This window comes from Mycteria americana, chromosome 1 (genome assembly GCF_035582795.1).
Source record: "Mycteria americana isolate JAX WOST 10 ecotype Jacksonville Zoo and Gardens chromosome 1, USCA_MyAme_1.0, whole genome shotgun sequence".
NCBI classification, from domain to species: Eukaryota; Metazoa; Chordata; class Aves; order Ciconiiformes; family Ciconiidae; genus Mycteria; species Mycteria americana.
Window position 1 is genome coordinate 126126550 of NC_134365.1, and position 27000 is coordinate 126153549.

General features: G+C 43.1%; 1 protein-coding gene across 2 annotated transcripts in view; it reads right to left on the bottom strand.

The window, feature by feature from the left end:
- Window positions 1–17352, bottom strand: part of LOC142418369 (amine oxidase [flavin-containing] A-like) — a 37644-nt gene extending 20292 nt beyond the window's left edge. Inside the window, exons 1-3 of one of the 2 annotated variants that reach the window (XM_075520124.1) lie at window positions 17219–17352; window positions 5108–5202; window positions 2355–2492 (exon numbers count right to left, since the gene is read on the bottom strand). In XM_075520124.1, coding sequence (XP_075376239.1) covers window positions 2355–2492; window positions 5108–5202; window positions 17219–17297 — 312 coding nt within the window. In that variant the 5' untranslated portion in view covers window positions 17298–17352. Of the gene's footprint in view, window positions 1–2354; window positions 2493–5107; window positions 5203–17218 lie in introns of those variants that run through there. The other variant, XM_075520134.1, reaches the window with a different exon arrangement.
- Between the last annotated feature and the right edge of the window lie 9648 nt (window positions 17353–27000).

Here is a 27000-nt window from a genome sequence, read left to right on the forward strand (position 1 = left end):
AGTATTTCCACAGCAGGGAATAAATCTAGCCCAAATAACCTGAGGCCGGTAAGTTATTCGTTTATTTTTAATATTGCCTCCCTACTAGGCAGAGAGCTCTGGCTGCATGTTTCACAGAGGAGCTCACTGCAAGCAGGCTAGGTCTTAAAATATTCCATTTTTAAACAAGTTTATAGTGTTCTGGGTGTATTATTTTGAGAACTACTGTTTTCTTAACTGAAAGGCAAATAACCTACTGGCTTTGCTCCCATGTTAACACAAGGCTGCTTGACTGACCCACAGAGTTTATCTAACTTTCTTTTCATTTCCTGGTGTGTCAAACGCTTTCCTGCAGACCTCTGATTTGAGTCCTGCTGCTGCCTGGATTAGTTACCCCACACCAATCCAAGCGAAACAATATCCCCAAGCACGGTAGTTCAGTGGCTAGAAAGAAGGCAGCAGAGAGAGATGTGCTCTGCAAGGTCTGTCTTTTCCCTGCCCAGGGCTACGCTGTGGCTTGTAGCCGCAACACCAGGAATTAAGCCCAAGCCTCCCCAGCTGTGACACCACTCCAAGTTTCAATATGTGCAAGAGGAGCAGACAATTTTGCCAGTCTTGAGAAAGGCATGTCTGGCTCCTGCCCTCTGTGCTGAGGATGAGCTACGTGTCAGGAAGCACAGGAGGAGCACCCCTTGTGCCCCAGAGCAGGGGTTGCTATTGCCCTTGGGCCGTGCACGCCACGCGTGGCTACAGCAGTGGCTCTGTATGGTGTGAGCCCTCAGGTGGGCATCCTTCCCTGCTCAATACCTCCGGCAGGTCTAGCCTTGCAAGCATTGCAGTGCTGTGGACTGCCTGTGACTCCCATGTCCGAACTGCAGATTTACGGCAACCTGCACAGGCTTAGTCACAGACTTACTTGCTGCACCCTAATCTCTTAATCCTAAAGCTAGGCGAAGGAAAGGAAAGACTAGATGGCCAATGTGAAGCATTGCATACAAGTGCTTATCTTCTGTCAAGTGTTACCTTGCTCTGAAAATCATAAGCAAACAAATAAGCAAAAGCAGTCCTTATTTACTAATGTTACATATACCAGAGCTGGGTGCTGCAGCCAGATATTAGAGAACTGCAGTTATATGAGAAGGTTAATACCACGCCAAGGCCCTAACGCCTTTACTTTCTAGGGTCTTCTACTAAACAGAGGGTGAAAACGGAGCACAGCGTGACCTTCAAGGACCTCTGTAAGAATAAAAAGCTATCTGCCCCTTCTGGGAAGGGAGTACTCCAGCACATCTGCCTTTTCTCAGTCCTAAAGCATTCTTGATTAATTCTGGGACAGTAGCCACAGAGCAATTTGGCTGGAAATAAAGTCTGGGGCTCGTAACAAAATCTACAGTTTGAAGTTACAGATTTACGACGACAGGATACAAACAAATTCCTGATTGATATCAAAGCAGTCCACGCTACCGTGCTAACTGATGGGGAAGAATGAACAAACAAACAAAAAGATAAACAATAGTTACATATTTGGATTTTTCAAATAAACTGTAACTACAAAGGAGACTTGCCCACATGAAGCAACGTGGTTTTTAAAGCTTGCAGTACATGGAATTTTTCCACACACATATGGGAAAAATTCATTTCTGAGCAAAGAAGTTCATTAAATCCCTCTGGGGATTTCCACTTTCCCTTGGCTGCTTCTGCTGCTAAGATAAACCATTTCCCCACTTTCCCCTAACTCAATCCAAGCAGCATCCTGGAAACCTTCAGAAAGAGCCAAACTGAACTGATTAGTACAGTAAACAAAAGACCAAAAAACTCTTAATCTGAGGATGCTGGGGATTATATAGAATTGAATGACTGTCACAACAAAATCTAAAGCCACGTTTAGTCATTCCTCAAAACACTCTCCCTCTCGCTTCTGACAAACTGCACAGCATTGCGGACTTTGGAGAAATGCCCTTGGGAAGAGACCTTCCTGTCTGGCCCCGGCGACATGCTCCCTGACAGCCATCAGCTGACAGAAATAGCAGATGAGACACAAGGAGAAAAGTTTTAGTCATACTTTTCAAATCTGAAAGGCAGCAGCTGGCCCACGGCTGACAGCGTATTAGCCCAAGAAGCTGAACACATCTATCTTTCAGATTAATATTTAATTTCGGGGGCAACGATCCTTTAATATCAAATCATCTCTTTGCTAACACATTTTCTATCATCTAGAAAATACCCCAGGTGCTTGGGTTCCTGGAACATCTTTAATGAAGATGAGGGGCACACCTATAGCCAGGAGAGCACAAATCCCTACCTGGACAACTCACCATCACAGCATGATACCAGTGTGTAGCGGGTAGGTAAAATGTGAAAGATGCAATACGTACCCCCTTATAATGGATTGTATGACCCTCAACATTCACTTTATAGGTCTCAATACCCAGTTCTTTTGCCAGTCGGAGAATCCGGTTTTGGGTAGGTCCCACATACGATCCACCAACATCTACGTAATTAACTTGACTGTTCTGTCAAAAGAAAGAATACAGGAATCAGAAGCTGTGCAGGAAGCTCCTCAATACAAACATCTAGAAGTAGAAAGAATTATTCCATACTGACTAGCACTGCAACTATATGCACAGGAGAAAATGTGTACTGACTGACTTAAAAGTAGGTAGTATTGAGCTCTGTAATGACAGAAACACAGAGATCACAGTGTCTTCACTCTGTCATGTACATGTGTGCAATTGGGTTTAACTCTTTTTTAAATTTCACTATAGCGTTCAGTATTGGCTTTTTAGTCTCACAAAAGACATGAGAATATGAAGAAATATCCGACCAAATCAATACTTTGGCTAAGTCTAACCTCACTTTTTCAGAATTCATGTTACTTTCTTGTCTTTGCAAAACATTTGTAAGTTGAAATCATCTCCAGCACCAAGGCTTGTTTTCTCTCTGTAGATACCTGCTTAGACCTAATGCTGTAGATGCTGAGCACTGCACTGCACTATTCAAGGAGAGTAATCTCTTTTCCAGCACGGCACACCTTGGCTCCAGGCCGGCGTGCTCTGGCTAGCAGCCCCCAGCCATGCCTGCCACCGAAGGTGCTCCGCACACCCCTCAGACCAGCATCGCGCTCACTTGGGAAGCAGGAAGAAAGCAAAAAGTTTCAGGGACGCATACTATTACAAGCAGGCTGATTTCCCAAGATACTAACTCTTTTTAACATTGTTTATAGTGAGCATTTTAAGCTAGGCATTCTCAGTGTCACAGAAGGATGGTGTTTATGCTTTATGTTTCACGAACAATGATTTCTGCTGAAACACCACTGTTTATCTCTGGTTCCCCCGCAATGGCATCTGACCTAATTTAAATGTCCCTTACTTCCAGGGTGGGAAGCAGAGGTAATGTCTGTATTACATTACCCTGCGCCACAGGTGACTTGTCATTCTTTCGTCTTCTTTTTAATGGCAATCGAGACATGGTCCGTTTTTAGAAGCAGGAGTATTATTTCAGATAATTTTAAGCCGTGTTAAAATGTGTGTCTGAGCTGTAATGATGTCTGGCCCTGCTCAGGCTGCTTCTTATAGGGCTCTTAGTTATCATGCCTGTTACAGTATGCAAAGTGAGATGGGAATGAGAGGAGAAATGCTTTGACGCTCACAGTCTCAGATGATAGTTTCCCTCTGTAATGTTAAAGGCAGAGCAGATCCTGCCATGGACAAAGGGTATGGACTATGTGGGTGGAATTCAATTACCTTAATACAGATGTTTAACACCATTTTAGACAGCCCAAGGTATCCAAGACTTCTGTGCAAGGCTGATAAAGTTGACTCACAACCCACAGAAGACCTGCAGCTGGAGGTCAGGCAAGGTATCCTAGGGCAGCTAGAATGGCACTACACACTTCTGGTTAGGCACCCAAATCCCATTTGATGGCTCTCAGAGTTGCTTCCAGGCCAATTTTAAAGCAACTCCTGTCAGGAGAAGCCCACTGGCATATATTGCAATGTAACCTGTCTGAACAGAGCTCTATCACTTGACAAAAGTGATGGCAACTTGAGACACCTGTCTTCTTTGGGAACTCTACTCCCCCTCTTCCCCCTGGCTAATGATGTCAAGCCCAGCAGAATCACAGAATGGTTGAGGTCAGAAGAGACCTCTGGAGGTCATCTGGCCCTGCAGAATCACAGAATGGTTGAGGTCAGAAGAGACCTCTGGAGGTCATCTGGTCCAACCCCTCCTGCTCTAGCAAGGGCACCTAGAGCCATTTGCCCAGGACTGCATCCAGACAGCTTTTGAATATCTCCAAGGAGGGAGAAGCCACAGCCTCCCTGGGCAACCTGTGCCAGCGCTCGGTCACCCTCACATTAAAAAAGTGTTTCCTAATGTTCAGATGGTTTGAACCCCCTGTGTCTCAGTTTTTGCCCATTGCCTCTTGCCCTGCCACTGGGCACCACTGAAAAGAGCCTGCCTCCATCTTCTTTGCACCCTTCCTTCCCTCTCTTCTATACACTGATGAGACCCCTGCTCAGCCTTCTCTTCTCCAGGCTAAACAGTGCCAGCTCTCTCAGCCTCTCCTCATAAGAGACATGCTCCAGTCCCTTCATCACCCAGATCATTAATGAAGATGTTGAACAGGATCGGACCCAGTATTGACCCCTGGGGTACACCACAAGTTACTGGCCTCCAACTAGACCTCGTACCACTGATCACCATCCTCTGGACCAGGCTGTTCAGCCAGTTGTCAGTCCATCTCACTGTCTGCTCAACCAGCCCCTACTTCATCAGCCTGTGAGGGTCTTATGGGAGACAGTGTTGAATTAGTGAAGTTCAGGTAGACAATATCCACTGTTCTTCCCTCACCTACCAAGCCAGTCATTTCATCATAGAAGGCTATCAGCTTGGTCAAGCATGACTTCCTCTTGGTGAATTCATGCTGACTGATGACTTTCTTGTCCTTCATGTGCCTGGAAATGGTGTCCAGGATTAGTTGCTCTATCACCTTCCCAGGGACTGAGTTGAGGCTGATCAGCCTGTAGTTCCCTGGGTCCTCCTTCTTGCCCTTCTTGAAGATAGGAGTGACATTTGCCACGTGGTAGAACAGCACAAATGAGAGTCCAGCATCTCATGAAGCACTTACCCTGATAGTGAATGTCCTTCCTCCAACTCTGTTCCGGGCTTCAAGAACCACCACGCTGACCCCAGACTCAGACAGCAATTTGGCAGCTGACAAACCTACCAGAAAAAGAGAAAGCGCTTTAAAGCAAGTGGCAGCAATCAGCCACCTTAATGGTCAAAAACTGAACCAAAGCTTCAAGGTCAGAGATTTCAATACTGTTTTCAAAAATTCCTGAGAGAAGTCAGAAACTTTCCATGGTGTCTTACCACAGAAATCATGTGGCTGCTGCTTAGCTGCATGTTATAAGCATCTCCATAAGTAGCATTCACAGACTGAAGTTTCCTCCTTCAGGTTAGCATTTTGGCATTTTAAAAACAGTAAAGTCTCAATTATTAAGGGACACACACCTTACTCTTCATTTGTGCAATGCATAGAAAGGCAGAACCCAGCTTGCGGGGCTTGCAGCACTAAAGTGATAGAAATAATAATATACTAAATAGGTGTGTTCCAGCAAGGTAGGTTTCCAAGTTCTCTCACTCATCAACTCTCCACTCTATTGCTATCCATTGTCCTCATTCACATCCAGAAAGAAAGTCTGCTTCTCTGTCAAGATTCATTTTAAGCAATAGCGTTTGACCATGGCAATCAAACAGGCTGTATGCAGATACTTTATAAAAGGAGTTATGGTCTCAGCAAAAATAATCTAATTATGGGACTTCGTGATGGAGGCACTAGAGACAACTGGAAATTCAATAGGACAGGAGTTCTCTTTGCTTTTGACAAATGCAAGCTGAAATTGTAAAAAGCAATCATGAGTTTGTGAAATCAGATTATCCCATTGCCCTGCAGGCCAATTCGGCACTGAAGCATTGTTTCTTTGGAGTTGTTTCCCCTCCTTAAGTATAGGAAAGCCAGCCTTATTGATCAGAACTTCCAAGATACCCTGCAGTAAGGAATAATAATATTATATTCATGTTTATTACACTACCTCGAAATGTGATTACAAGCAACTGTTCATGAGCCTACAAGGAATGCACATCTGAAAAGACCAGAGGAGAGGAACCGTTCTGGGCAGTGTTAAGTGTATTTCTTTATTCTGAGGACAATACAGAATAGCCCATAAACTTCTGTGCACATAATCTTTTAATGGGGAAGGGGAACACCATTCACTGGAAACCAGAACTGAGGAAGTGCAAATGTCTTACATTGACAAAAATTATATACACGATCTCCATACTCATCTAAAAATAACTTTACATCCTTGCACCATATTCTTTAGATTGCTGCTGGAGCAGAAGTATACTTAATTCTTCCATCTATTTAATATTCTAATTTTTAAAAATGCAAGCCATTTGTCAGTGAAGTGAACATCTTATAAATTGATCCAATTTCTTTCAGTAGTTTTTGATTATTTTTTTCCTTCATGAAAGTCTACAGAGAACATTTTACAATGTTAATTCTTTAATCCTTTTGGTGATGGTGTTCTCTTCTTCCTCAACACAAACACAGAAGACACAAGTCTATAATGTTGGAAACACAAACTGCAGTATTTTCTTACAAATATTTCTGGGTTTTATATGAGGAAAATGATTTTTCAAAATATACAGTGTTTTTTGTCACAAAAAAGTGGATTTCCTACATATATAAAACAAAAGGTTGAATTTCTCTATTCTGTGTAAATACCCCTGGACACTCAGGCATGAGTGGGTAATTCTTTGTAAGAAAGTTTACTGTAGATATTTCAGCTCTGGGGCCCCCAACATAAGACATGGACCTGTTGGAGTGAGTCCAGAGGAGGGCCACGAAGATGATCCGAGGGCTGGAGCACCTCTCCTATGAAGACAGGCTGAGAGAGTTGGGGTTGTTCAGCCTGAAGAAGAGAAGGCTCCAGGGAGACCTTACAGCAGCCTTCCAGTACCTGAAGGGGGCCTACAAGAAAGCTGGAGAGGGACTTTTTACAAGGGCATGTAGTGATAGGACAAGGGGTAATGGCTTTAAACTAAAAGGGGGTAGGATTTAGATTAGATATAAGGAAGAAATTCTTCACTATGAGGGTGGCGAGGCATTGGAACAGGTTGCCCAGAGAAGTTGTGGATGCCCCATCCCTGGAAGCGTTCAAGGGCAGGCTGGATGGGGCTTTGAGCAACCTGGTCTAGTGGAAGGTGTCCCTGACCATGGAAGGGGGGTTGGAACTAGATGATCTTTAAGGTCCCTTCCAACCCAAACCATTCTATGATTCTATGATTCTATGATATACAAGTCTTGAAAAAATGCACAGTGCATTCATGTGTTATCCTACGGAACGTGAAGCAGTAAAAAATCTGGCCTAGGTATGAAAAGAAATTGTATGCAAATCCTCAGCGCCTAAGACCATCATTTCATGCTGTATACTATAGCTATATTCACGCCACAGCTGTTTAGGAAGAATGATGGTTGCACTGGCCTGGGTTGGAAGTTATGCTTACTACTGGTTTATAGCTTAATTATATGATATATCCAAATAAAGAAGGACTGCTAAAGGATGAAGAACATGTGGTAATGTGACTGAGTTTCTCCAACCTGTTTGTTGTTACACTGTACTTCTTTCGCTCCAGCCTTACAGGTTTTTAGTTTCATTATTGTTAACCCAAGTGTCCCTGTAGACACTGATCCAAAAAAAAAAAAAAAAAGGCTTCAGACTGGGAAAGGGCAAGAGATACATTGGGACAGTGATGGCTTACTGGCAACTGGAAGGGGGCCTGACTCAGAAATAAAAACAATGCAAAATATGTTGATTAAAGATTGTTACTACACATTCATTTGTTTAAAGCATGGAAACCATTTTCTTTTAAAATGGAGGACTAGCAACAACACCCACACACGGGGTATCTCTATGTAGCTGTCTATTGAACCCAACTGTTTAGCTCCTTTCTGGTGTGACCGACGTGCACCAGATACAGGTGTTTCCACAGGTATGTCTTAAGCATCCCACAGGTCATGAAGCCCACGTGCTTTTGATACACAATTAACCTCCAAATAGATTGCGTATTTTCCCTTTATCTTCTCCATAACTTGAATTTTCAAGACTTTTGTCGCTGTTCCAGTACCCTCTACAGGACTGGACACCAGAGAAGCGACCATTTATTTCTGTTTGATCGATGGGGTGAGAATGAGAGAGGAATGAACGAGACCTTCTCCTTTCCAGTTCCTTGCCCCATCTCTGCCTGCTCAGCACCCCTTCGGCTGCACGGAGCTAGCCTCTCGCCTCCTCTCCAACATCTCCGCTACTTCCCCAGAGGACATCGCCCACCTTCCAGGAGCTGCCAAGGGGGAGGACAGGACCTTCATACCACAGGGGCCTCCCGCAACGCGAGCGCTGCTCTGGAGCCATGGCCCTCGGCCACGCGTGGGCTCTGACACCAGCCACGATGTCCTGTCATTTTGTGGATCTCCACAGTGTGCGGCGAGCACCCACACCAGGCCAAACCGAGCGCCGGGCCGTGACCTCTCAGGCCGCAGCGAAGACTCAGGCGCGGCATTTTAAACCACGCCTGCGTGTGGCTGCATGACTGCAGCACAGACGTGGCTGTCACTGCCGAGGCCGCCATTGTGCCCCATTGCCTCCTCCACCTCCTCCAAGTGTAGCCTAGAGATAAAGCTGCAAACCACCCCAAATTACTGGCCGTGCTCCTTCCAGATATCACCCTAATCCTATGAATTAGAAATATACTACTGGCCTCAGAAAGATGAAAGGAGCCTGCCAAAACCATGCCTCATTTGAAGTATCTGGCTATGTAGAAATTCACTTGTTATTAGATGAGAATAAACAAGGCGAGATGACTTACACATCCTCCACAAGGGTTTCTATGGCAATCTCACACCAAGCTCCCCCCGTCTGAAGATGCCATGCAGGAAAGCTCTACTCCTATTGACTTGGCAGTGCTATTAAGGACTCAGAATTGCTGCTGCTACAGATCATACTGCCACTGCTTTCAGTTCAGAAAATTGTCATAATCCTATCAAGCAAAGTAGTTTCAAGTGCATCAAAACACTGGATATACAGTTTAAAAAAAAAAAAAAAATAGAAACTAAGATGAATTTATGCCAATCTGCAGACTACCAGACACACACCATGGCTGAAACATAGAGATGCTGAACAATACTGAATTTTGTACGTAGCCTGATGGAAAATAGAACAAAGCATGTCTCTACCTCATAAGAGAGAAAGGTTCAACTCTACAGGTAGTGCACAAGACTGGGACTTAAGAGACCCGAGTTTGATTCCCAGCCGAGCCCCATAATGTGGGAAACGTTTCCCTGTTTCGTAGGGAAGCATTTGTAAGACTAGTGTTTATGAGAGTAATTCCAGGTTGCCTCAATACTGGGGTTGATACAGGGTGTAGGAGCAGATACGAGTTCTGCAGCACAAAAAAGTTTGAAAAAAAGTTACTTTATGGGACGTGTGACAGTAATTCTGTAGTAATAGTGCAGTGATTCTACTGGTCAAAATCTAGGCTCTGTAAATCCAGTACATCAAACAGATTCACTGATGATACACCTTGATCAGAAGCAAAAATCACCAGCACCCTTCCCAGAGACAGCACTTCTTACGTGATGTATGCTGAGCATCTCCAAAACATGCAAGGGCAGTACCCATGCAGGGTAAGGAAGGGCAGTGAAGGGGAGAGACGACACTCTGATACCACCAACCTTTTAACCCTTCAAACTGAGGCCACTCTCTATGTGCCATATTGAGCATACCAAAACAAAGGCAGAGAAAATTACCTGTTAGTACTGAAAAGGTAACTGCTGGTTTCCTAGGTGCGTCGTTTGCTTACTTGCTAGCTTCTTCGACAAAGTGCATTTGCCTTTTATGAATCCATTATCGGGCTGAAAGTTTACCAAAATCAGGCTAATACAACATTTCTTTGTAAAATCCTTGTTATCCACCCTACTGTACATGGAGTGGGATAATTACATTGTGTGAAAGGCTACTAACCCATTACTGCAGTGTTCTAGGAGGCTTTAACTGAATAACATAAGGAAAAAAAAATCCTTCTGGAAAATCTCTACATTTTTCTGATCTTAGCAGGGGAATAATTTTTAAACTTTTTTTCTCATAATACATCAGTAAAGTGAGACAATTGTCGATATATCCTCATTAAAGTTCCACTGTAACAGCATGCTAATGCTGTGATTATTTTTACTGTTTCCCTGATGGAAAACCTAACTTTTTCCAAACACAATTGAGTAATTAAATCTGGCAATGGTCACCTTAGAATCAGCTCTCGTTATTCAACCAGAAGTCTCTTTGCCAAGTAAACACGAACCTGTCAATAAGAGACGCAAAACATTTCTACCATGGCTGTAGGGTAAAATCTCCCTTCCTCACCTCTTTCTTCTCCTTCTCCCCGCTCCCCAATTTTCTTTTCATTGGAATTTTTGTGCAGACCATGGTATTTAAATAAGTTTTAAAATATAGTTAAAATGTACTCAGTTACATCAGACTGACCAGAGAAATCACGAATGGGCAACAACATATAGAAGGCTGAGAATGAAAGAACTGTTTTCCTTCATAGACTAAGGATTTGAAGTTTCAAATTATCACTGAAAACGAAAAAAACTTATTAATTAAATTATAGCCTCTTAAATTTGCACAAAACAGCAAGAATACACAGTACAGATCACAAGTCTACATTCATTTCTTCTTCAATGTTGCCTAATGCCATGTCATCACTAACTCTGTCAGCAACTGTATGTTATCTTTCCATATGTTCTTTCACAATCCTTGTTGGAGAATACTTGATACTGGGGATGAGGTTGCGTTTATTTATTTTGTCATTTTCAGGTAAATGTTTTTCATTTTTTTTTCATCAATTCTTTTTTTCCCCTCTAGCAAAAATAATCCAGTTGATTCAGCAAAGATTTCAGTCAAAAGAGAATAAATATTTTGTATTACAGACTACATTGTCCAACTGAGACCAAGCCACTCTGACTGGTTTCAATGGTGCTACTGTCTAAATGCTTTCAACAGATGCAAGCCTTGTTCTGAAGGGTACAAAGACAGTTTCTCATGGACAATGTTAACAGAAACACAGTGGGCAGGAAGAGGGAATTGTATCCCAAGGATGAATCCACTCCTCCGTCCACACCCGCTGTGATTTTCAACTCCAAAGCCCATTGCAGTAAACAACTCTTCCCCAGAGTAACTCTCTCTTCCTCCCCCCAAAACAAAGGCAGAAAAAAGTTAACTGGTGTAAGCATGGGGTTAGAAAACCTCCTTCTCCTTCCCCTTACGTATTAAAATGAGTAGGGCCAGTTAAAATGATGATGGTTTGATTCCGTCTATTTTACGGAAACACCTAAGGTAATTATGCACATTTTCCAACTATTGATAATTGATTTGGTTAATATGCAGAATAAGTTCCTGTCAGTTAACTGGTGATCTACAGCTAAATATGTATGTGAAAAAATGTTGCTGCAAAACTGTGGTCAACATCATTACCACAAATACCAAGACCATCAGCATTGGTATTCCTGGGAAAGACATAATGCCTGTCCCATGCCTGTTTTTGTTATGCTAGAATATTTAGAGATCTGTCCTAACTACTTGGCTATTTCTTTTGCTCGCTGGAGTAAATAACACTCTTAAGACTTCAGACCTACCTAGCTAACAGCAGTATTCCTTCCTACCTTCCAACACCTTCCACCTAAGCCTGAGGCATGGTGCAAAATCTGTTCCTCAAGGACAAACCACAGGTTTACAGTGCTCTCTTAGGAGCTCTGAATTTGCTAATCTATGAATCATGCTGGTATACATTTTGTTTTTGCCAGAAACAAACCTGACACATTCTTCATTCAGGAGCAGAACCAGCTGTGACTATTCAGGTTATCCCCTGGGTCAGACAATGTTTATAGATGATGCATTTACCATAGAAAACCACATGAATAATATGACGAAAGATGAAGAAAATAATAATATTTCTACATCTGGTTATATAATGAGCACATCACAACCATATTTTGGCCAAAACTAAACACCTAGCACTGAGGGTAACACAAAGGAGCGTCTTAACCAAAACCCATGCCCCACGTCATAAGGTTTTGCATCTTTAGTAGCAAAACATTAGAACACATTATGAAGAAGGTGGCAAATGGAAACTGGTATTTCTGCTTATTTGCGAGTATTGTACATAACATCCATTACACTTTATACGGGGGTCTGAGTGTTTTGTTCCTGCTGTAAATTATTCTCATAATGGCAGTCAGCTTGCTAGCAGTACATGGGGAACTGAGAGCTCTGCGAAACACTGCTATTTATTGCTGCATCCCCAAAAATGCCTTATAGGAGTTTCTGGTACCAAGTGACAATATTATCACCGATTATCAGCTTTCCTGCTGGATCCAGAAAGACAGCGGGAAGGAATCAGGCAGCGGGAGCCCAGCACAGGGCAGATGTAAAGAGATAAACACAGGATCCATTTTAGGAACCAGCTATTGCATTCTTACAGGTCAAATTCTGGGTAAATTTAGAAGTAACAGTAGAAAAAAAAAATCTACTGAAAACTACTCCAGGTTTACACAGGTGGGACTGATCATATCTTCTACCAGTAACTGTGTTTTTGACAGTTTATCTGACACTACCACCCACCAGCAGCTTGGCATGCTGTCAAAACAGAGTAGTATACAACATAAGTTGTGCTGCCATTATAGCAAGCAAGGAAAATCTGCATTTCCTCATTATTCAGTATTTCACTCAGAGACCACAGCCAATGCGTAGGTAGCTCAAGTGGCAAGGTTGTCGATCACACGCCGTGGAGCAGGAGATGCCGTTGCATAGCGCTCTTCCATGGAGAGGGGGAAAAAAAAGCCTTAATAGCATATCATATGTTTTATTTCAATATAAAGACTAATTACTACTATTTTTACAACCCAGCTTCTCCTACAATTTGTGGCCCTTGGACCCCTCCATAAGTGCAATAGAAAACAGTGCTGTTTCCTGCATGTGGCTGGCAAATCTGTTTTGTTGAGCCATGAGATCTCCTTGTTTCGAGCTAAGAACAAATGTGGTTTTATTTGGAAATAAGAAGTATCCATGTCAAAGAATGATAATCTTCAGTGCAAGTTTCAATTAAGGCTGTGTTTCCCTTGTGCTTTGTGCTTGTAACATGATGTGCTGAAATTTCTTCCCAAAGATATTTGCATACAAGTTCTCTTGGACTTGCCTGCTTCTGGACATACTTCTCCATATCTGACGCATCTCTGGCTTGCATTATGTAGACAAACATTCTAAATTCTCCATGCCTTCTTTTGATAAACTGGGCTTACAGTGTCCAAAAATTCATGTGTAAGGTGAGGCTGGCATATGAATGTGTGCCAAGCTTCCTGCTGAAAAAGCTGGGGTGTTTTGCTTACATTCTCTTTTTGCCAAATTTTGAACTATTTAAGCTTGAATTTTCAGGGTGTGTTTTTCAGGCTGATTCTTTTTTGCTGGAAAATCTTGGTCAAAATTGGCTGGCTATTTCTAAACCTCCAGGAAACAAACATTCTTCTTTGATTTTGAAAACTGATGGCTTTGTTTTTTTTCCCCCCTATTTTGGAAGTTCTAGCAGCAACTTGAAATTTGGCAAGGAGGTAGCCTTTGAGTCAACATAGCGCATTTTGTTATCCATGTGAAAATATGCCCCAATAAGGTCAGTTAGAAAGTTTTGAGGAATTATAGGTCACATGTAGGCAGCAGCCATTTTCTAGATCTCAAAAGCTGAAATATCTGAGGTTTCTGTCAAAACTCTCCAAGCAGTTAATGCTGTCCAGTTGTTAATGAGCAGTTCCCAAGGAGTGACTGAGCATCCCGGACCTCCTTACAACCCATCTCGTATCTCAGAGCAAGCGGGTATGCTCCATCCTAGGGCTATGGAGTCAAAATCTGAATTTCCCTGTAATTATGGCCTTAGCTTGGGGGAGCAGATAATGGAGCTGGGATGGGGACGATGTGTCAGGAGAAGTATGGCAGTGACTTGCTGCATAAAAGGGACAACTTCTGGAAGCCGTCAATACAGTAGTTAGTCCACACAGAGGATGACAATCTCCTAGTCCTCAACTAGTATAGCCCCTTAACCCAAGTATCAGAGGACTGTCTGATGGATGTCAGGGTTATGATCCTGCCAATCAATCAGCCATGCATCCACGGCACGTCATGTGCTTTCAGCTTGCTGTGTTTAACAAACGAGGGAATTACATAGCCTAAACCAAAATGCACAAGAAAAAGGTCAAAATCAATCCAAACCAGAACACCCGCTTCAGTTCAGTAGAAACCCCCTATAAATAGAAAATAGGAGCAATATTCTAGGCATATAAATAAGAAGTCCTTGTGGGTATGGGAGAAGTCTTGAACTTCAGGCATCAGTTTATTTAATATGCTTGAATATAAAATGTTATCATTAATACTAACTGTATTATGGGGGACACTATCCATTAAGAATAATACAAACACGTGCCTGGGGCCTTTCCTGGGCACCATCCACATTTTTAAGATGCATGCCCATGTAAAAAGAGGAATCTAGCCCAAGCTCTGCAGCTCCCCCTCTGCAGGGGTCCAAACATACTTGCTGATGCAGTCTGGACAGTTTGAACATGATTCCACAGGGTACAGCAGACAAATCTCAGCGGTGGAAGCCACCAGAGCCAAGGTCATCTTCCAAGAGCTTCCCCACTGTGAAGCACTCTTTGCAGAAGCTCCCTCCATCCCTAGATTGCAGCTTCCTACAGGCAGAGTGGATTCTGTGTCCCTGTGAATGACCGCGTACAGACGTGTACATGCAGAGGCCAGAGGCACGGAAGAGAAGCGTGCCTTATGTTGTACAGAAACCAGCTCTCAAGACCATGGTTCTCTTTGAGGAACAGACGTCTCCAGAGGTGCCAGTCAGGATTTGAGCTTCATTTTGCAAATATTGTACAAATATTTTAAAAAGCAACAATCTCACTGCTGGGAAGCTCACACTTAATATAAGAAGCAGCTTGCTTATACCTGATACATACTTCATGTATTTCTAGTAAAGAACTAGTTTATCCCAAAGTTTCCTATCCTTTCCTGCAAGCATCAGGTAATGAGTATTTAAAATATAGTAGAAGGAGAGAAGACAGTAATCTTATCAGACGAGGCAATTGCAAATATACCTTCAGAGAAACAAGCAGCATCGAGTCAAGACTGGAGTCGGAGAGGTGTAGAGGGCGAAACCCTGTCCATACTGGAGCATGTTTTACTATTTGTCTCATCAGAACCAAAATTCTAGATACAAATTACTTTTTTTAAGACCAGAAAGTAGCACTGCCTAACCTCTTGCAAAACTGAGGTGTAGGTATACTGGTACAGGAACGGTAGTGAGAGAGAAGCTGTATGAAAAGCAAAACGAACCTAGGAATTACAAAGATGGATTAATTATGAAATAAAGCATTTATTGTTCATTTTTCTAAGGCTGCTTTCTTAAAATGATGCCTGTTCTAATTTGCAACAGGCAAACACCAATGTCTACACCACTGGCATGACATAAGGGTTTCCACTGGCAAGAGAAATGTTCCGGTACCCCAAGAGTGCTGTGACATGTTTATTTGTCTTCCTAATGCCACTGACAAATTTTCAGGGACTGTAACGCCTTGAAATTTCCTGCTTGGCTCCATTTCAGACTCCACACCAGGCTTTAGTCCAAGGCATAAGCATTCTGAAGTAACTTACTGATTCTTATACTAGTGAGGCAAGATACCACTAAGAAATGCTCGATGCATTTTCCAGAACACTGCTACAGGTTGGAAAGCCTGAGGAGCAAGGTACCCTCAAGGGAAGAAATGCTTCTCAGAGCCCTAAAAACCATATTAAGATCACATTGCCATCAGCTGCACACAGTACCGGTGGGTAATTCCTTATGGGCACTCTGAGCATTACAGAAGCCTTAAGGATGAAGACCAAATGACTCGTGCTAGCAGGAAAATAGCCAGGCATCCGGTAAAACTAAAAAGCAAGGAAAACTAGGTCCAAACTCTTTCTTTCTGTTCGGCAATACTACAGGTTAATTACATAACTACATTGTCACAAATAATTATTTAAACAAATACTGTTGCTTTAGCAAATGAAATAATGTAATTAAGCAAACAGTCTGCTGTTTCGTGCACTAATTCACTGCAGATTACAGAAAGGAAAGCCTCTGACTCCTTCTCAATTCTAATAAAAACTAATTTTACCTATAGCAATAATAGTTGTAGTATCACTGAAGTCACTCAGTCACATAACTCGCCTTTTGCAAGTCATTAGTGAAATAAAGACTCCCCGAAAACTGCAACCTGGCTGAATCTGCTAACACAGTATTTATCTGACGGACAAACCAAATACAGATTTTCTCCAACATAGCAACATTCTCATCTTAGGTACCATCAGATGCCACAAGAATAATTACTTCTTTTTTTTAAGCATGAGGATCAGGGGCCACAATGCACTTGGTAGTGTTACAGTAGATCTGAAGCGAATTTTGGGAAGTATTTCCTAGTAAAGAGTGAAGAGCCCATCCCACCGGGGGAATTCGGCTGTCTGTAGTACAGCTCTTCTCACAGTAACAAAACCTAACCTGTTTTTACAGATATTCCCAGATGTCTTTCTGCAGTATTTATCAAAAGAATACAATTGCCAGCACTGCGAGAGCCACCTAAAACCCCACAACTTCAACATGCCGTCTTTCTCGGGATGCAAAAATCCCAGCCCGTATCCCTGCGTCCTCCTGCACCTGTGGACATTGTAAAGTCAGCTTTCCTACAGAGTCCCTTCTGATGAGCACGAAGTACAAACCAACGCAAGAAGAAGCAAATTCGTCCTAAAATAGCGGCCTGGATAATTTTTCCCCTCTTTTCCCCCAAGTGCATCTGAAGCCCCTGGAGACCTGACACTCTCGTTAACCATCGCCCAAGCCTTAGGGCCAGCCGGGGGGACGAGCCACTGCCGGCCCCGCCGCTCCCAGGCCCCGCGCTGCCCAGCCGGCAGCACCCCGGCCCCGAGCACCGGTGCCCCCCGCCGCCCGCGGCGCAGGACGGGCTCTGGGACCGCTGCCGGGGTGATGCCCCGGGGAAGGCCGGCAGATACGCGGTGGCCGCGCCGCCCCCCGGACCCACCTGAGATGCCGCCCCCGACCACGACCACGTCGTATTTCTCGGCCATGGCGCTGCTCCCCGTCCCGGCCGCTGTCGCCATCCCGCGCTCCCGCGGCGACGGCGGCGGCGGCGGCTCCGGCTCTGGCGGGCGGACAGCGCCGCGCCGTCCCGCCCGCCCCGGACCCGCCCCTGGGCGGGCCCCGCGCCGCCGTCGCCAATGGGCGCCTCCCGGGGCGGGGTCTATAATAGCCACGCCCCTCCGGTGCTCGCCGCTCCGGCCCGGCCCGACGGCGGGGTGCGTGGCCCCGCGGAGCGGGTGGGCGGCGGGGTGCGGGGGGGAGGCGCTGGCACTCCCTGCCTGCGGGTAAACGTGTTGCCTGGGCCCGGCTCGGTACTGTTGCCTGGGCCCGGCTCGGTACCGGCTCGGTTTCGCACAGGCCCGTCCCGGGTGCAGCAGAAGGGCTGGAGGCAGGCAGGCGACAAGGTGCCTGTTGCGGGATGGAGCAGCTCTAGCAGCCTGCACTCGCTACCCCTTTTTTATTTACTAAAACTTAGGAAGTAGGCTAGCGGTGAGCGTGGGAGAGGAGGAGATCCATGGAGCTAGAGCGTCACAGCTTACAGCAGTGTACAAGCCTCACCTTGTATTGGAACCAAACATGAGCCAGGGAACGAAGGGTTAACCTTTGCACGAAAGTAGCTTCCCAAAGACAATGCCTGAAATAATAAGTGGTTGCCGAAATACCAATTTTGTTTGTACTTCTACTATTACGGCTCTGAAATACATGATGGTTGTGGTTTTTTTCATGCATTTTACAGCTCGTAAAATTTTTATTGCCAAAGTGTAAATGTCATCTCTGTGAAGCTGAGTAGAAAAAATAGAGAGCCTGTCCATCCCCTTCCAAGTAAGCACAGAAGACCTTTACAATTCACACAATTACAGAAAATCCTAATGCCACTTTATGTTAAATATTGATATAAGTTCTGAGAGTTGCCCAATTCTGCAATCACATTCCTTACCTGGGTATGACCAAAGAATTGAATGAGAGTGCAATACTACACAATCGGTGTCCTCAGAAACGCCTTGGCTTTCTTACAGTGGGAAAAATCAGGACTTTTGGGTTGTGCTAGTTGTGCCAAATGAGCAAGACATGGACCTGTTGGAGCGGGTCCAGAGGAGGGCCACAAAGATGATCAGAGGGCTGGAACACCTCTCCTGTGAGGACAGGCTGAGAGAGTTGGGGTTGTTCAGCCTGGAGAAGAGAAGGCTCTGGGGAGACCTTACAGCAGCCTTTCAGTACTTAAAGGGGGCTCATAAGAAAGATGGGGACAGACTTTTTAGCAGGGCCTGTAGTGATAGGACAAGGGGTAATGGTTTTCAACTAAAGGAGGCTAGATTCAGACTAGGTATAAGGAAGAAATTTTTTATGATGAGGGTGGTGAAACACTGGAACAGGTTGCCCAGAGAGGTGGTAGATGCCCCATCCCTGGAAACATTCAAGGTCAGGTTGGACGGGGTTGTGAGCAACCTGGTCTAGCTGAAGATGTCCCTGCTCATTGCAGGGGGGTTGGACTAGATGGCCTTTAAAGGTGCCTTCCAACCCAAGCCATTCTATGTCTATGACAACAGTGACTGAAGGCAGAAATATCTATGAAATCATCAAGCTCCACGTAGATCAACAATATGAGAGACAGAATAACGGATCTTCTTCCAAAATAAAGACAGGTACTTTAAAAAGTAAAGTAGATGTGCAGTGCTAATTAAGTGTGTTGCACTAGCTGCAGACACACAAGTGCCAGGTGCCATAGCAAACAAGAACAACAAGATTCCTTCTGCTCTGAGAGATCATCTACTGACACAGAAGCTCATTATCACTGAGATTGCTGCTGCTTCCATACCAGAGAAAGGTGAGCAAAAAGGGGACAGTCCAAGACTGTGAGAGTGATACGTATTCTGAAACAGAAAATGTAATGTACCAACAGCCGTCTGTGCTTATTGGGAAAAAAAGTCTTTGCTTCTTGAGGGTGATAAGGATACTGGCTCTCACAGCTCTGCTGGCCCCATTGAGCAGGTCACAGGGAATCTGACAAATAAAAAGCTTCACTAAGTGGCACCTCCCTCATAATCCAGAAGCCAAGTTTGGAGGAAAACAACAAAAACATCCTCTGTGATAAGAACAGGAAACTTGTGTGTATCTAGATAACTTGCTGATGGATAAGCTTGCCAAAAATTCTCTAGTGCTCAATGGAGCTGCAATGCGCTTTTTAAAGAGCAATAGAGGTTCAAGTGGTTTTACCTAGAGGAGCTCTAACAATGGGAGATGACATCAAAGTATGAATTGTACACATTGTGGCTGCCTCAACACTCAGAGTAAAGACTGAAAAAATATCTAAGGGGCTACCAAGGAATATCTCGGGCATTAGCAGCCTCCAGGGGTAGCAATGGCTGTCAGAACCGCATAACTGCTAAGCCCTTAGCATCTGCATGATACAAATAAGAGACCTCGGAATAATTCTACCTCAACTCATACAGATCTGCAGACATCTAGGATTTGGGAAAAAAAGCAAGCAGATACTGAAGCCTTGCTTGATAAGAACAGGATGAACCCAATGGGAGATGATGAAGGAGATCTTGTCAACCTCTCAACTGGGTCCAGCAGGGTTTGCTGAGGACTTGCTGAAAATGCAAGAAGCAGGAAAGGAAGCAGGTGATGTGTCATATTGAGAGTGATCCTCCTTTCCTAAATGTAATGACCACGTTTTCAAGGAGAAATTTGAAATGTGGTCAGAAATCAACAGAAAATAAAGGGATGGCAAATTTTACAGTAAAGGCAATTTTCTTCCAGGCAGATAAAATTTTACTTGGAAAGAAGTTAATTGTTGCTCAGAACAGAGAGTTGAATAATAAAGAAATGCTTGCCAATGGGCCCTATTCCTTATGCACTATAAAAAAACAGGGGACAAGTCTGAAGGGTGGGCATAGGAAGCTACTCTTGCTGAAACCATTTCATAGCAATCTGTCTGGTTGATTTGTGTCTGCTTCAGTGAATGGCTTGTAGTAATAATTTGCTGATCTGGCAGAATATGCGTGATCATTAATGTGAAGGTATAGAAAGTCACAGGACTGACATAGACTTTTGCATTTACCAGGAAAAAACCACTGAAAGTTGCTGAGAAATACAGTGGAACATCCAGAGCAAGGCTTTCACTTGAGACCACAGCTCTGTCAGCAGCAATAAAAATTGTCATGTAGCCCCAAGAATGGGCGAAAATGCATCGATTTCTTGATCAAAGAACATGAAGAAAAATATCCAAAGATAAGTGTCATCACCAGGTGCTTTATTGTACTACAAGTGTTTTGCTTTCAGTTTACCAACTACTGATGTGAGGAAGTCAAACTTGTCGGGTCACGTCATCAGTAGTCACAGTTGCGTGTTATTTTGCACCTGCTCAATACCCCAAACGATGAGTAAAATCAGTCATAATCATTGTGGAAGTCACAAATGTTTTGCATTCCTTCCTGATTTCACTGATTTACTTTATTTTGCCAATGCATCTGAAAATTGCAACACAAACATAGGGAAGCTCCCTGGCATTAAAACAAAACGGTTTTTGTCAAAATGAGAAACATTATCTCTTGTACATTCGTGTATACAGTATAAGTTTTTAGTTCTTTATTTGTTTTATGAATGTCTTTTGAGAAGTAAATAGAGAAAACCTAAGTGCTGTAAGGCAAGAATGCATTATCACTAGAAGACTGATTGTCATTATTAAGATCATAATTACCACCACTTAGCCACCTGTAAAGTCAAATAATTCTTATATCTTAACGATATCAACAGAGCTTATCTGAAATATCCTAGAACATGCCATCTTAAGTGTTACCGCCAGCTGAAATTTTTGCCTTTAACTCCTCATCTGTGCTGATTAGCACTCTGCTCTGCAGGCACAACGATGAGCTCTCCAGAGAGTCGAAGAGCCTTTTGCAAAGCTTGATTCACATGAATTTACATTCACAAACATTTTAATTCTGGTAATTATATGGTTAGTACTCTGTGTTACATCAAACTGAGATATGAAAAACTGTGAAAAATCACCCAAACTCTTCCAAACATCAGACTCAGTAGTTCTGTTGGGACTCCATTTAGTTGGGCAACAACATGCAGTTGTGGAGTAACAGTATGGAGTAACTTCAAGCCTCAGCTGTAGGTGATACTGTATTTTCTAAGGACAGTTTTCTATTTTGGAACAGTATCTTAGACTATCTTATGCTAAATTTGGGGTCATCAATTAATTTACAGTGGTAATGATGTTTACGGAGTTATTGATTTTTTTTTCCAAGGACTTTATCAGTCAGGGAAATTATAAAAGGCAATGTAGCACATGTAAATACACAATGTTGTACACTGTGAGTAGAAAAAAAAAGAAAATATTGTTCTATAAAATGTTTCAGGCTTTAGAGTGCTTTCCTCTGAAACAAACAAAATCCAAACAACCAACCCCAGATCAAAGTCTCTCCAAGGGTTTTATCAAAGTGGAAAGAAAGAAAACATGTATTCCCAAACAGCAAGGAAGGGGCAGTCCAGCCTCCTGCCCAAAGCAGATCCGGCAGATCCATCCTAGGGGATGTTCATACAATCTCTCTGCCTCTCTCTGGTCCATCGAATAGGTAGTTATTTAGACCAACTGGAATGGCCCCAGTAGGGGATTCGTAAAGAGGTTGTGTGGCAGGTTGTTGAGAATCAAATTGGTAAGCTGCGAATGGTATTGTAAAGTATTAACGGACATTTTTATTGACCAGGATTTATATTCTTAGCTTTCAAGTCCACTTTTTTACTTAGGTGTGTATTCCAAACCATCAGAAAACAATCACCAGTCTGATATTGTAAAACAGTCTTCACTGGTATGAGAAATGCTTTTGCACACAAAGATGTCTGTGACATGTTTATTCATCACTGTTCGTTTTTTATTGCTGTGTTTTCAGCAACTATAGCGACTTCATGCTTCCTGGCTCGCTCTGTTTCAGGCACTGCACTAAACTCTAATCAATGAATAAGCACCATGAAGCAAATTATCATCGCTCGTGGCTATTAACATTTGATTAGTTCATTTCACCTTATAATCACAACCAGGAACCTTCTGAAATATAAACACCGGCAATAAAAATTCAGTGCTCTCCCTCTCCTTGACCCATGTTTCCCATTTCCTCAATTACCGAGCATCCAACAGACCCTCTGGTGCGGTGCCTGTCCCGAGTACGAGACAGCGGCAGTGGGACATGGAGGGGTACGTGGGGAGTGGGGTGCTCCAAGCCAGCCCCCATCACTGGCAGAGTTTTTGCTCTTCAGTGACCGATCGGCACTAGACCTACTTATTTGCTTTCCATCCCCTGCAGCGCTCCAGAGACCTTAGTAGCGTCCGCAGTGCCGGATGCAGAAGGCATCATTCATGTGGCTGCACTGCATTTGGGGGCCTGGAAACTTCTGGTGGGCATGGGGAAAATAGGTGACTGCATGTAAGGAGTTTTCTTAAAGCCGTGAGGAAAAGGTCAACTACTATGACTTTAATGTCCCTAGGTAAATCTACTAGAATATATTTAAAACATTCATCCGAATTTCAAAGTGCTCCTCTACACCAGGGAACAGAATAACAAAATACAATCCGAGACTTGTGCCCTAAAGGGGAATGCCCTCAGCCACACACAGTGAAGTTTTCTGATCCCTCAAAGAAATCTCTTACATACTCACTGGATAAAGTCTCACTACCTCAGGCCACCAAAAGATATTTTGACTTCACAAAAACGTGCAATAAAGTTTTAAGTGGTTTTAGCCACCAAAGAGCTAGGTATATGTTTTCTTTCTGTGCTAGGGCACCATCAATAATTACATTTTGTAAAATACTCCAACTCTTTATTTCTTTTTATAATACAATATACTTAGGCATGTGGGGTACCAAAATTCAGAAGATAGTTTGGGAATGAAACTGAATTACCTCATTAAAATTTTTTAAAGTAACTTCCCTGAATGATTGTGCAGGCTGAATAAAATTGTTATTGATCTTTTAACAGCCCCAAATTCTCCTCTTTGTGTAAATCTCAACATTGTCAAATATTTTTAAATGAAGTAGACATTGAAAATTTGAGCATCATTTTCACAGAATCACAGAATCACAGAATCATATAGGTTGGAAAAGACCTTTAAGATCATCGAGTCCAACCATAAACCTAACACTACCAAGACCACCACTATACCATGTCCCTAGGCACCTCATCCAAACGTCTTTTAAATACCTCCAGGGATGGTGACTCAACCACTTCCCTGGGCAGCCTGTTCCAATGCTTGATAACCCTTTCAGTGAAGTAAAATTTCCTAATATCCAGTCTAAACCTCCCCTGGTGCAACTTGAGGCCATTTCCTCTCATCCTATCACTTGTTACCTGGGAGAAGAGACCGACCCCCACCTCTCTACAACCTCCTTTCAGGCAGTTGTAGAGAGCGATGAGGTCTCCCCTCAGCCTCCTTTTCTCCAGGCTGAACAACCCCAGTTCCCTCAGCCGCTCCTCATAAGACTTCTGCTCCAGACCCTTCACCAGCTTCGTTGCCCTTCTCTGCACACGCTCCAGCACCTCAATATCCCTCTCGTAGTGGGGGGCCCAAAACCGAACACAGTATTTGAGGTGCGGCCTCAATTTTAATGAGTATTGGGCAGGCTTCATCAGTGGGTGAAATAAAGCCCGAACCTCTGCGTACCAGAAGAAGACAGATGTGCCCAGGCAGCTCTCACACAAAGAAGTGGTTGTTCCATACGGCCATAGGCAGAGTGAGGAGAGTTTGCTTCCTCGTATTAAAAGACAGATACACAGTGCTTCAGGAAGAAGTAGGTGAAGTGTGATAAGCCCTTTTTTTTTTTCTCAGGACTCGGCCTTCCTCCGTATACAGCTTTTCTGAAAGAAAACAACGATTTTTAGATATCTTTATAATTTCATAACTAGTTAAGTTCCACTACAGTGGCACCAGCAGATTCCAGGCAACCTCTTGATAAACACCTTCTGGGGGCTGTACTAGGAGATCACAAAATGTTACTGTTGCTTTTAAAAATTTATAATCCCCGTGTATGGGTTGTTTTTTTTTTTTACATAAGATGTGAAAGCAACGTAGTTTCAGACATATGACTCACGCTAACAAAACACATGGAGGCAATTCAAGTTAAAGTTAGTATGTGTGACTAAAAAGATTATGCTGGTAACTCATTTTTAACCTCTTTAGCTCACTAGCCTTTGTCTTTAACTACGTGCGTTAGTTCTGCCAGTGTTAAGACAGACACGAAGTCTTTCCCTTTCTCTCTAATTTATCTTCATGACTCATTTGCCTATAAGGGGAGTTTATTTTAATAATTATGAGATAAAATATATTCACGGACTGTAGTAATAAGGATTTCAAAAATACGTGTATGCTGTCTTTGCTTTCAAATAAAAGAAGCCCTGAAATGATTTCAACAAGTTCAAATTAAATAAATCCTTCTGGATGCTTAGTTCTACTAACACTTTCAGCTTCAATATAAGCTCCAATATGAAGTCAGTAGGTGGGAGAGACTGCAAAGAAGATCTAGAAGAAGGACTCCAGGTACTGCTCAAACCTCTGGAGCTCCTTCCTCCCATCTTCATGGGGGAAGATGTTGCTACGCAGCACACGTGGTGCTTTCCTTGCACAACAGAAGGAGCAAGCTGGAGCCAAAGTGGCCATGCAAGCAGGGGTTGCATTTGAAAGGAGCTGCCCAAATAGCTGCCAGTGGGAGATTTCTGCAAGAGTTTTGCCCAAAAGGCACGCAAAGACCCCAAGCAGGCATGTAGGTGATGGCAAGGAGCAGCCGTGGCAGAGCAGCCCTTGCTTCCAGACATGAGGAGAGTTTTCTGAGTCTTCCCTCCTGGACTCAGCTCCTCAGCAGGCATGGGTTTAACATTCAACCCGTACATTTCAGGTCTCTGACTCCATCACTGTGTACCAGACTTACGCTACTATATTTCTGAGGGCATATTACATTGACTTAATTCCATTCTTAGTTTAACAGCTCCTGCTGATCTGCCCAGGCTCGCTTTTCAGGCTTTAGATACCATATGAGTGCAAGTGCCTTCTGACCTTTCGAGGGGGAGTGCTGGTATTGCACAACATATGCTCCAGCTAGTGGATAGGACTTTATGTGAAGAACTGAACTTTGCTCATGTTCTTTAAAGCACATGAAACAGATTTGTACCATGCAGTGTCACTGCTGCTATCGAGTTTTCTATGTGTCCTTCACCACCATCACACTATCAGATAATTTTTATGCATCAGGTTTTACAATGCACTTTCAGTGATATGAACAAAATGTTCCTTTAATTACCAAATCCATAGAAAAGTGGTTTGTATATAGCTCATGGATTGCTGGTATCATTTGAGATTAGATCAAAGCTTGTATAAGAGATAACAACAATGTGAACACGATAGTACATTTGGAGAACAAGAATTGGTTATAGATCACAAACCCTGGCTGCAGTTTGAGCAGGATTTTAGAAGTAGAGCAGCCATTATAGGAATATGGGGAGATCAGTGGAGATCATTAGTGGGTGCAGTTAAATACCAAAGGAGTACAGTAAAATTTGATCTGAGAGTAAGAAAGAGCCTGGTGGAAATGCCAACCGGAATAAAGAATCCAGTTAGAGCCATTGAACTCCAGCCTTTGATACAACAATAAAAAAAATAAAAAACCTTTGCTAAAAGTAGGTCAGAGAAATTTGTCATGCCCTCTCACTGTCTATCAGGTAAAACAGTGTTGGAAACCTATAGAAAGCATCCAAAAAGAAATAAAGGCTGTTCTCCTCAGCAAATCCTGTATGGGATGTCGTCAGATGAAGCCATGTAGACAGCTTCATCTCTCTTCTAGATTAATGACTACTTCACCGAATACCTAAAACCCTCAGCACCCCTCCCAAGAAGCAAATTTACTGCAGGGGTTTGGGAGCTTAACAGCCCTTTTTGCCAGCCCTCCTCTCCCTGTGCAGTGACCCCAGGCACTTTGCAATTGGACCCAGCCCTAAGTATCACCAGGTCGAAATCAGTCACACAGACATGTTTCCCTGTCTCTGTCAGGTAGCTGAACTGAGAAAGACAGAAAGGCTCGTTTCCAAGATGCCATTTCTTCTTTTCTTGGAAGACCTTGTCTGGAAGTTACCCTATAGATTCCTCACTCTTTCTAGTGTGACCCAAGGAATCACGTTTTTGTGCTGAGTAAATAACATTAATAGCGTGTTTTCCTTTTGGCAAACCCCAATAGAGAATCTCAGATCCTAAACCAGTTTTAAGCTTCTAAGCAATGATTTTAGATGTTAAAACAAACCCTGGAAATCACATCATGCTCGTTCCTAAGACTGACCTAGAGAGAAGTGCATCCTTTTCCCTTGCACAATTACTCAAATTCAGATAATAAATTATTAGAAATTGACCAAAGCAATGAATTAGCAGATTCTGTAGTTAAGAACTGTGAATAAATTGGTTAAAGTTAAAATAATGAGAATTATTAGTAATTTTTATTGACCTCTGGTGTAACTATATGATCTCAGCAGTATTTATGATAGTCACTATCGTTTATCTGGTGATATCAAAACATGCTCTAGAATACTATTGATTACTTCAGCTTCCTGCAACTTAGTAACATATTAAACTTTTTGACTGCTTCAGAGAAAAAATGTCTTAATCTGGCTCTAGATTTAAAAAAAAAAAACCCTGAAATTAATCTCTGATCAAGGTAAGTCTGGCAATGTGCTTCCAGTA